Here is an 11,783-nt window from a genome sequence, read left to right as displayed (position 1 = left end):
CTCTCTGTTATCTTGTTGTATAAGAGACAAGCTTTTGTGGGATACTACCATTATGATTTGTGATTGCAGCTGAGGTTATTCTGAATTGAAGAATTCAAGATTTTCTTTCGTGTGGTAAGATGGAGATTGGTTGCAGTTTCAAATGTAGGAGTTATTGCTTGATACTTTGCGCAATGAAGTGATTAATGACCATACCACAACATAAATGGTCATGCAATGAATTAGGCATTTCAGACTCGTCTTCTGTAACTGGTAGAAGTGCAATTGGGTAATGTATTGGAGGTTTTTCAATGTTGAGCAGTAGCTGCAAGTGTTATCTTCGTATCATCTGATATTGCGAAGCTCTCAAGCTTGCCATTTCTCACTAGTTTAGTGTTCCTCAGTACAGATGTAGGTTTGGCAATGTTACATTATTGTGATTGAGGTATGGGTGGGATATGTTGGTTTTAAATAAGGCTGTTGTATGGATGGTATGGGAAAATTGTTTTCGGTCAAGGTGGTGGAGCAAATATTTTGTCACTTGCATGATAACATTATGAAGGACAACCCTGGGATAGCATCAATAGCTGTTTAGACGAGTCAAATAAGGTTTGTTGGATATATGCAGGTTAGTCTAGTCAGTTAACTGTTAGAATGTTTTTCAGTCCGGTTGGTTTGTTTTTGTGTTATAAAAATGTTTTTAAAAAAAATGGATTTTTTTTAAATTAATATTTTTTTGGTGTTTTTAGATATTTTATATACGGATATAAAAAAATAATTTTAAAAAATAGAAAAATATTATTTTGATATATTTTCGAGTGAAAAACACTTTGAAAAACAACTATTATCATTATTTCAAACACTCACACTTGAAGGGCAATGAAAGGTTGAGTTGGCAGCTCTAGAACGGGGTTCCTGCAGTTGGCAGCATTCAACATTGTCACCATCAACATTATATATTGTGCTATTTCTGTTATTTCTGCTGGCAATTGTGGATAATCTTACTCTAGATGATCTCTGTTTTATGTTTTCTTCTAGATTTGTTTTGAGTTTTGACATCTACCAAAAGCTCTGTTTCCTCTCATTAATGTCTTGTAGTAAGATAGTGTATAGATCCAAACCAGAGTGCGTGTAACCATGGCTTGACTTTGGTCCTCTCATTAATGTCTTGTAGTAAGATAGTGTATAGATCCAAACCAGAGTGCGTGTAACCATGGCTTGACTTTGGCACACGGATATGAACTGTTGTATATTGTTTGCTGCTCTCTTTCATAGTAGACAAATCCAGGAATAGCAATTCTGCCCACCTCTAATGAGTCCATCTTTACTGTTTGCTTGAATAGCTAACCCAGAATATGCTGGCATGTTATATTTTATGGTTGTCAAGCTTGATTTGAATGTAAAATGTCTTTGCAACTCGGTCAAAATCTTTCTATTCTACAGAAGTCCCAAGTGCCAGAATTTGTTCCAAAGGCGGATTAGAGGTGGAAAATGACCACCTTCATTAGTTATATTTGGTATTTGCTTTTGTGTTATGGGGAACTTAAGCTAAGATGGAATGTTTTAGTGCAACTTTTTCAATAAACAATTGTGGCTTTTGCTCAGCAATGATATTTACCGGGAAATTGAGATGCCTCTAGCTGTTGACTATATAAAATCGAAGGGAAATTGGGATGCCTCTAGCTGTTCACTATATAAAATCGAAGGAATCCTCTATTAGTATTTTTAAAAACCTTGCTGAAAGAACGGCCTCAACTTCATACAAAATCCCTGAACAAGTCATCTGTTATACGCATCACTTTTGGTCTCGGCCTTGGAAGAGATTGGGGGCCAGGATTCCTCCAAAATGGTTCCTGGGGGCTAGTGGGAGTGAAGCAGAGCAGAGCTTTGCAAACATCCATGGAGAAAAAACCTGGAACAGAGATGAGCTCAAAGTAGCTGGGAGAAAGTTTCAAGTATTACAGTCATTTGCATAAGAAAAGTTCTATTTGCCTGAAAAGAAGGAAAAAAAACACAAAAAGAAGAAAGAAAGAAACTCATTAGACGGACTACAAAAATGCTAGCTAACTATCCCATTCAGTTGAGTCAATGCGAGTGAGCTGGTCACCCCTTTCTGCTGATCTTCAGTGCATGGTGCGGAGGTCTCACATCACATGGCATCCCACAGTATTTTCATCGCTGAAGTAATCCTCAACTCTTGCTGTTGGCGCCTGGACTGGTGGTTGAAATACTGGCCTCTCGTAAAGGAGGTATTCCTGACCATAACCTGTGGGGTTGACAGGAGGAACAGTGTATGAAGGAATGGCATAAAAGGGAAGTGCAATTGCGTAAGGCTCAACCTTGTAACAATATTGATTGTAAGTCCTGAAATTGCCGACTTCTGGATGTGGGGGGACAGGATTTTCACTTCTAACCACTTCAGGATTACTAGACTTAACACTGACGTCTGTCTCATTACAGTCCTTTGAAGCTTTATTCTCACCTCCATCCCCACCATTTTTAGTCTCTCTGTTCTTGTCAGTTACCTTGACACATGAATCTGAAGACTTTGTTTGCTCACACTCAGATTTTGACTTGTCTTTCTCTTTTTCAACCAGCATATCCGCTTCTTTCTTTTCTTTTCCCGCATTCTGATTCCCACTACTCCACAGTTCTGCTTGTTTTCCAGTTTTCAAGAGTCTTTTGATTAAAATTTGTGGATTCACATTTCCCAGGACCGTCACCTTGGGATGCTGTGGATCGATTTCGGTCTTCAGAACACCTGAAACCAAAGTTTCATCCAAATTAGCTTGGGAGGGGAAAGACTCTTCACGAAAAATGGACACGAACTTTCTGAGTCACTACTCTTTTCATTACCTTCAACACCTTGCAAGGCCTTTTTAACTTTCCTCTTGCAGCCATCACAGCAGTTGACAGATACCTTGAGCTCAATCTTCTGAAGTGTGAAGTAAAAAGAAACTTGGTTTTAGACCTTCCTTGTTAGCGAGGTATAAATCAAAAACAAAAGAAAGCTAAGGGGATTCTAAGAGTACAAAACTGAAGAAACATGCACGTGGAGATGTTTTCAAGAATTTGAACCTTCAATTCTGCTTCCTTAGCCATGAATCCTGTGCTGACCAAGGCGTGTCACCAGAGTAAAAGCTGGAAGCCTGGGGCTATAAACCACCCGAGAGGACAGAACAAGGATGAGGTTTTTGCCTCTCCTTGTTAAATGTTGAAGCTGTATTTATATGCAACAAGCTGTATCATATCAGGTGGGGTCAACACCAGAATAATGCTGTTGGTTTAATAGCCTTCCCTTTTGTATATTAATATTATATGTCTTTCCATTGCTGTTGTTCCAACGCAAAAGCACTAAGAGGTAGCTTTCTCTGAAAGCAAAACACATGCAACTTCACCCCTTCTTTGAATGTTCACAGATGCTTTACTCTCCTGCCATTCCTCTAAACATTCCACGTTACGGTGTAGTGCTTAAGACACTGCTGTAGCTGATGTTGCCGCACAGCTAATTGAGATCTCACACAGCTCAGCCTGGCAGCCATTTTCCCGTCTTTCTTGTATAGAAGACGGGGACTAATTTAGGACGTGGCATTTGGGAGGACAAGATTGGATAACTTTTAATTCGAGGGGGCATTTTGTAGAACTTATTTAAAATCATATGCAACCTCAGGGGGGATTTCGAAAAATCTTCAAAACTTTGGGAGGCCAAGGCCACACCAGACCCCAAAATCGTCCCTCGTTATGGAGATGATCAACATGTGGGGGAGTCTTTGATGCCAAGAAAACTTTACTCAAGTGATGATGGTTGTTTGCATGAATATTGTTGTCGTTTACATACTATTTAAGTAGCATGTTTTTTATATTATTGATATGAATTTGCTTGCATTTTGACTATAATTGGGAATGCATTCAACATGTTTCATTTCTTTAATATAAACAATATAGTTATTACAAATATTAACATTGCATACACTAAATTAGATATTACAAATAATTTTACACTTGTTAAGGTAATTTTTATATTGTGATTCTTGATCTAGACTCTACGTAATTTATCTTTCAATTTCACCACATGATCTACTATTCGGTGAACATCATTAGTAGCATTGACATCTCCTTCCCTTCTCGCGGTTAATTCAATTTCATTCATCGATTTGCATCAGCCAATAAAGGTATTTTCACATGACTTATTAGTGCATCTATAAAATAGCTTGTTTTTGCTAACCCTCTTCGTGCATTTATAATGTCAAATTTGTAATAACTTTGTATTGTGGTTGTGTTAATTGTGGAAATTTGGAGAAAATAGAATAGGAATTGTTGAGAAGTTCCGGTGAAAATGTGGAATTTTACGAGGTTTGACATGTTCATTTGATGGAATTTTAGTGAAAATGAGGGAGGATTTGTTGGAAAGATGATGGGTAGGATGCTGGATTTTTTGCTTGGTATTGCATGCTTGTATGTGACCGGAAATTATTGTTAAATAATGTAATTTATGACATTTTTATAATTACATAAAAATTACCAATGACTCTTTTTTCAAATAGAGCCAACAACTTTTTTTTCAAAAAAATAACCCAACCGCTATAGTGGTATTTTAGTTATTTTTAACTTTCAGGGGTTTTTTAGTTTTTATCACAAATATAATAACACTAGTAAATAAATGTATATTTTAATTGATTTTTTTTTACATCAATTTCTGAGAATGTGAAATGTTACCTGCCATAACAAATATATATTTTTTCATGGCATTTTATAATTTATTGCTTGATCTAAACTTTATAGTTTAGAAAGAATTAAATCCTTAAGGTTTATTGATTAATTTTATTTATATATTTTTTTGTATGTACATGCTCAATAAAAACTTAATTGTGTTTTGATTATTAATAATTTAAAGATCATTATGACCTTTATGGTTTATACAACCGCTTATATACACTCTTTAAAACAATAATTGTTTTTAGAATTACTTCGCTAATTAATCCTTGCTTATTTAGACTTATTATCTCCAAGTTTTTTAGAAAACCCACAATCTCTTTTATTGGGAGGTAATTGCCATCTTTTGATGGACTGAATTCTAAAAATAATCAACTCCTTAAAAAAAAAGAGATATTTATATTGATAAAAAACTCAATAATATATATATAAACAATGCTCTAAGGATTGGTTTAAACGAGGAATATATATATTCAAGTTTTGTTATTGACTTTTCAAGGAGATCATATCTTAAATTTATTAGCTCGTGTTTAGAAGTGTGGTAACAATTATTTTTTAAAATGTTTTCTTGCTCCGAAATCTATTAATATATATATTTTTTATTTTTAAAAAATTATTTTTGACATAAGACATAAAAACAACCCATAAAAATAAAAAATAATCTTAATAAAAAAAATTAAATTTTCAAAAAATACCATTTCGAACAGCTTCTAAAAAAGCTAGTACAACTAGTTCTCTCTAGATACCTTTGAGCACGAAAAAGATTTAACTTATCTGCATATATATAAAAAAGGCATATGTGCTATTTTAGACCTATCTTGATTGATATGCTCTCCTTGCTTGCATGGATTGTGTAAAATTTGACTGAAAAATATTGTTACCGCCAAGAAAAAAAAAAGAAAAAAAATACGAATAAAAATAGAATTGAAGAAAAACATAAATGTGATTCTCTCGGCCGGTTACGCTCTCTGCTTGATTCGCTTGCCTTTAGCTTTATTTCTTAATCATGGAAGTCATATATATAATCAATCACGAACCTTTAGCAGCGAGGAGGGGGAGGGAAAAAAAAGATTTCAGAGAACGAGGACCGTACACGTGGAATTATTGACCTAAAATATGAAGCTAAAAGACCAAGGAACCGATGCAGTCCAAGTTGGTTTTCCAGATAACTGCTGCGACTGTCGACGAAGTGAATAAATTAATAAAAAGATTTGGAGACCAAGATGATTCCATGTATTTATAGGGCATTGAACATGGCTCTGCTGCTTGTAGCTTTGAATCACATCAATTGTTTCTAGGTCTAACCAGAGCTGGTGAAATGCGCAATTGGCCACCATGAAAATTCGACATGTCTCTAGTCTCCTCTTCTTTCTTCAAAATTCGGTGGAGTTCTAAATCCTCACCTCGCCTGTTGCATGAATTTAGATTTTGAACCCTCCAAAAAAATAAAAATCAGCCGATGGGAAAATGTCAACGGTGATTTCTATCATGGCTGCCATTCCATCAAGAATATAATCATTGAGAGATTCATCGATGAAATTATCACGCCAAACAAAAAAATTCTATTGACAATAATCTCATTAGTAAATTCACTGGATCTTCACCCGAACCAATGAGAGTTGCCAACAATTACTCGATGAACTTGTTCTCGTATGAACGCTTAGACGATCGGTGATTGCTGGCTCGATCCAGATTGTGGGGTCCTAACGATTGAGACACTACAACACACTCGTATATCCTCGATCGTAATGTTGGAGATACTGCAAATCCAATTTTATCGGGTCCATCGGTAAATCTAGCCTCCAACTACAAATCTGGATCGAGTACTAGATGGATCAAATATGCATCCCCGTATCTCTTATGTAATCGAGTGTTATATATTTCTTGGAAAAAAGTCATCAAATATAAAAAAACATAACTGAAAAAATATGTTTAAATCATACGTACCATGAACTTCTTGACTCGGGTATTTATGAGCTACTGCACCTCTTTCTGTTTGCTTTTATTCTGCTTGTGAGTTTCAACAAAAAGCTCCATTGGTCTTGGATCGCGCCCAAGCACTGTAGCCTGTAAAAGAAAGATATTGTTGGTTAAATATTTTCATATAATACAATAATTTTAAAAAGAATTGTCATATAAAACAAAATCTTACCATTTGTTTTGCATGTGAAATGAATATAATGAATCCGCTAGTGTGTGTGGTCATGGAAACATAAATCTTCCTAATTCGGTTCTTTGAACTAAATGATGATCGCCTTAAGAAATGCTCTGACATCACGCGTTATAGATAAACATCCTAGATACCTTCCATGACATGTAGAGTCTTGTTTATTTAAAAACATTATCATCGATGAATATTTTTTGTATTAAAAAAATTGACCCGGCTCATACATACCACGTGACACTCTAGTATTACCTAAACTCCATGAATGACATCAAGAAAACCATGGTATAGAGAGATGACATTAAGAGAGAGAAAAGGTAAGATTAGAGGAGGAAGTTAACATTTAACACTCTCCCTAATTTCTACCTTTTATTATAGAATATTTTGATTGTTATTTTTTTTTCTTTTTTGTCTTGAGTCCATCTAGAGTCACAAAGGATTTTGAACTATACAGTGAAAGTAGCCTTTTTCTTATTATTATATAATTGAGAGGATTAACGTAAGATAGAACTTTCATTTGCTTCCCTGGAAAAACTTATAGATACCTAAACATTTGACCAAGCTTGTGTGCGTGCATCTTCTCTATTAAGTTTCAAGATTTCAATCATTCTCCACTTACGTTAGGGTGAAAATAAGACTTGTATTCTCTCCGAAATCTGTTTGGAAATATAGTTGCGGTTACTTTTTAAAATGCTTTTTACTTAAAAAAATATCAATTTTTTTTTAATTTTTAAAAAATTATTTTTGATATCAGCGTATCAAAATGATCTAAAAATACCAAAAAAAATATTAATTTGAAGCAAAGAAAAAAATTAAAAAATTTTAATTTTTTTCAAAAGCGCTTTTGAAATACAAAAACAAACAAATAAAACTGCTTCTTCTATTATTATTATTATTATTATTTTATTTTATTTATATATAAATTCAATATTTGATCCATGGCTTCTCTATCATTATTGCCATCATCGTTTTAATCATTTTACTTCTATCATGTAATATAGAATACAACTTGTTTTTTTATAAAATATTTTTCCCAACACAAACAAATAATAAAAAAAATAAATTCAATAATAAGAAACACATTGTTTACGAAACAAACAAACTGCTAAATATTAATTTATGTTTCTTCTATGCATCTATATAGCCTATAATATTAAAAATACGAAAAGTTTTTAGAGCTTTGAGGCTTGTTTTCATATCTATGAAGTATTTGAGAGTGTGATAGTGATTATAGTTTAAAGTGATTTTTATTTGAAAATGTATTAAAATAATGTTTTTTTTTTTAAAATTATTTTTAACATCAACACATGAAAACAATATAAAAATATATAAAAAATAATTTTAAATAAATTTTTTTTAAATTTTTAAAAAATATAGTTTTAACCTCATTCTCTAACATTTAAAAACACCATTTCTTTCTTAGTGGTGGTGGCATCTGGGTACTACCGTTTAGTTAAAGCATCATCCATTTGAATCCATCCAGTTCACTCATCAAGAGCCAATACGGCCTCTATATAAAACTTTTTCCCCATAATGAACATTCTATTGCAAGCACCAATACGGCCTCGTTTTGGTGGCTTAAAATCAAGTGAGAAAAGAGTTGCAGGCTGTTTTATGACAAGATTGAAGGATGCAAGAACTAGTTTGGCCCACTTACAAGAAATGAAAGGTTGAGGCCCAAAGATTGGAAACCAGTTGGAGCCAGATGCTGCAGAGGCTCTCTACTACGCACAGTACTCATGCAAGTTTTGGAAAATGGAATGGTAGAGATTTGGAGACACCAACACCAAGCAGAACCACAGCCATACATTCAATGAGAGGCTATCCATAATCTAATCCTCTCTTATTTTTTTCTCGCCTGTCATCTCCCAAGCCACCATCCTCTACTTCTAGTGCTGCTAAACCAACACTAGAACTACTGCTATTTGAAAGAAAATTCCTGCTTTTGTCAGCCTGTTTTGTTTCCATAATACCATTATGGCCTCGGCTACCTTCTCTGTAGCCAAACCATCTCTTCAGGTTCATTGCTAGAAACTCTTATGCTTCTTGCACGCTAAGCTTTGTTAATCTTTTCTTATGCTTGGCGTGTTTACTGAATGTTACTTTGGTTTGATACAGGCTAGCGGAAAGGGATTCACTGATTTCTCAGGTCTCCGCAGCTCATCAGCTTTCCTTCCCTTTACAAAGAAAACATCAGATGACTTTGTTTCAGCCGTTTCTCTCCAGACCTCTGCTGTAAGTTCAGTTACATTATTTTCCCATTTGTAGTAATAGCAGACTTAGAGTATAAACATTATGCATCAATCATCAACCGAGCATTGCAGTTTAATTACAACAGTTGATTCGTACTGTAGGGTATAGTAACAAACATGAATTGTCAGAGGAGAAACACGTTTAGCTGCATTGAAAGCTGGTTGTGCTGGGAAATTACATGAAAGCTAATATATATATATATTCTGACGAAACAGTGGAAGAATGGTAGTAAGACAGAGGAGAAGGGTTGAACATTAAGAAAGAAAAGGCAGAAATGTTATTTCAATTTAAAGCAGAGGATAATAGCTTAGCTTCTTGGATCTTGTTGATTCAATAGTCAATGCAAACTGGATTTTGATATGCTATGGTCTACCCAATTCAGATGTATTAATTAGTATTTTAATCTTCATCCAAAATGTACTTGGTATACATCTAGCAGTTTTATTGTTTGTTCGCAGTGAAATATATATTTTGTCTGGTGTTCTAAACGTGATAGGAAATAACCATATGCTAGACATGTAAGTTCTGTTCATTGATTTTCTTTATTCGGATGTGACTGAAGTTGGGAAGCAGCAGTGGAGGATACAGAAAAAGTGCCGCAGAGGCAAAGTTAAAAGTGGCCATAAATGGGTTTGGCAGGATCGGCAGAAACTTCTTGAGGTGCTGGCATGGACGCAAGGATTCACCTCTTGACGTCATTGCCATCAACGACACTGGAGGTGTTAAACAGGCCTCACACCTTCTCAAGTATGACTCCACCCTTGGCATCTTCGCAGCTGATGTTAAGCCTGTTGGTGATAATGGTATCTCTGTTGATGGCAAGGTAATCAAGGTCGTTTCTAGCCGCAACCCTCTTGACCTCCCCTGGAAGTAAGAGTCTCTTTCACTTTTGTTTTCTAGTCTGATAAAGACTTCATTACACATGATGTTCATATGTTTGTTATTTGATCATACGAACCAGGTGTGCTAATGTTGGATTGACCAATTCGTTTAATATGTTGTTTGATGTTATAGGGACTTGGAGATCGATCTGGTGATAGAAGGTACCGGGGTTTTCGTCGACAGGGAAGGCGCAGGGAAGCACATCACAGCAGGGGCCAAGAAGGTGCTCATCACAGCCCCTGGAAAGGGTGATATACCTACCTACGTTGTTGGAGTCAATGCTGACGCCTACAGCTCTGATGAACCTATCATCAGCAATGCTTCTTGCACCACTAACTGCCTTGCTCCCTTTGTCAAGGTTCTTGACCAGAAGTTTGGTAATTAAATCTATCGAAACTTTCCCCTTTCCTCACGAATCTTTGCCTCCTTGCCACTTTTTCCTGTCAATCGAAAGGCTCTAGCCTTCCATGTATTTTAGGAGCTGCTAACTTTAAATCCTGAGCTTTTGAGCAAAGACAATTTTGAGATGGAGCTTGCTCGAGTGGGAAATATATAATGACTGAAGAGAGGGACAGTCACAGACACAACAAATCTTCAAACAAATTTGAAGCAGAGATTAAAAGAAAGATGATCATAAAAGAAACAAAATGTTGGGATATTTCTAGCAATTAATTAAACGAAAATGCCCTAATTAATTAGGAAGCATGACATGATAAAATAGATTATTAACATGGATATTGAACTTGTGGCAGGCATCATCAAGGGCACCATGACCACCACTCACTCATACACCGGTGATCAGAGACTACTTGATGCTAGTCACCGTGATCTCAGACGTGCAAGAGCTGCAGCTCTTAATATTGTTCCAACCTCAACCGGCGCAGCAAAGGCAGTGGCCCTCGTCCTTCCTACCCTCAAGGGCAAACTCAATGGCATTGCCCTCCGAGTTCCAACCCCAAATGTCTCGGTGGTCGACCTTGTTGTCCAGGTCTCCAAGAAGACCTTCGCAGAAGAGGTGAATGCAGCTTTCAGAGAGAGCGCTGAGAAGGAGCTCAACGGTATCCTATCAGTTTGTGACGAACCACTTGTTTCAGTGGACTTCAGGTGCAGCGATGTGTCGTCAACAGTAGATTCATCACTAACAATGGTGATGGGAGATGACATGGTTAAGGTGATTGCTTGGTATGATAATGAGTGGGGTTACTCTCAAAGGGTTGTGGATTTGGCTGACATTGTTGCCAATAACTGGAAGTAGATGTCTCTCTACTCCTGCAATGTAATTTCTGATTTTTGTGGAACGATTTTCTTCAACTTCTATGAAAATATGCCATTGCACCGCAAGCACACCAATTTTCAAGCCCTTCAATTATATTCTAGAGCTATATTTAATTCAATCCAATGTGTTCTTCCTGGTTTTAGTGATGAAAATATTATAGAAAGATGGATTGGAGACATAAAGTTTCTCAAGGATGTACTGAATTAATGAGATTAAATATATATGAAGATATATTGAACATAACCCCTATGATATAAGGATATTGTAGAGTAATTTCACCTAAATAATATAAGCTATTATTTTTTTTGTTATAGAAATTAAAATATAGATACTGTTCGACATAAAATATTAATTGGAATAACACTTTATAATAAACTTATTTATTATTGCACCAACTCGTTGTTTAAATAATATCGCTTTTAGTATACCTTTTACTCCCTCCCCAACAAAGAAGTTTTCGAAAGAAATTTTGTAGCTTTTAAATGATTTGTAAAACGAATTTTAAGATCTTACCAT

At 35.4% G+C, this 11,783-nt stretch overlaps 2 protein-coding genes across 2 annotated transcripts; one reads left to right on the top strand and one right to left on the bottom strand.

Annotated features, from left to right (window-relative positions):
* Nucleotides 1–1,914: 1,914 nt before the first annotated feature.
* Nucleotides 1,915–3,494, bottom strand: LOC7457999 (heavy metal-associated isoprenylated plant protein 35). The gene is made up of 3 exons (XM_002320366.4): nucleotides 3,058–3,494; nucleotides 2,836–2,914; nucleotides 1,915–2,740 (listed from the first exon to the last, which is right to left on the bottom strand). Exons 1-3 carry the CDS (start codon nucleotides 3,079–3,081, stop codon nucleotides 2,124–2,126), a joined length of 720 nt encoding a protein of 239 aa, XP_002320402.1. The 5' UTR covers nucleotides 3,082–3,494; the 3' UTR covers nucleotides 1,915–2,123.
* A 5,161-nt stretch (nucleotides 3,495–8,655) lies between these two features.
* LOC7457998 (glyceraldehyde-3-phosphate dehydrogenase A, chloroplastic) lies at nucleotides 8,656–11,332 on the top strand. The gene is made up of 5 exons (XM_002321029.4): nucleotides 8,656–8,875; nucleotides 8,975–9,091; nucleotides 9,672–9,979; nucleotides 10,124–10,368; nucleotides 10,744–11,332. Exons 1-5 carry the CDS (start codon nucleotides 8,834–8,836, stop codon nucleotides 11,244–11,246), a joined length of 1,215 nt encoding a protein of 404 aa, XP_002321065.2. The 5' UTR covers nucleotides 8,656–8,833; the 3' UTR covers nucleotides 11,247–11,332.
* Nucleotides 11,333–11,783: the final 451 nt, after the last annotated feature.

The sequence above is a fragment of the Populus trichocarpa genome, chromosome 14 (assembly GCF_000002775.5).
Source record: "Populus trichocarpa isolate Nisqually-1 chromosome 14, P.trichocarpa_v4.1, whole genome shotgun sequence".
NCBI classification, from domain to species: Eukaryota; Viridiplantae; Streptophyta; class Magnoliopsida; order Malpighiales; family Salicaceae; genus Populus; species Populus trichocarpa.
The sequence above is the reverse complement of the archived record's forward strand: the minus strand, read 5'-3'. Positions and strand labels throughout refer to the sequence as shown.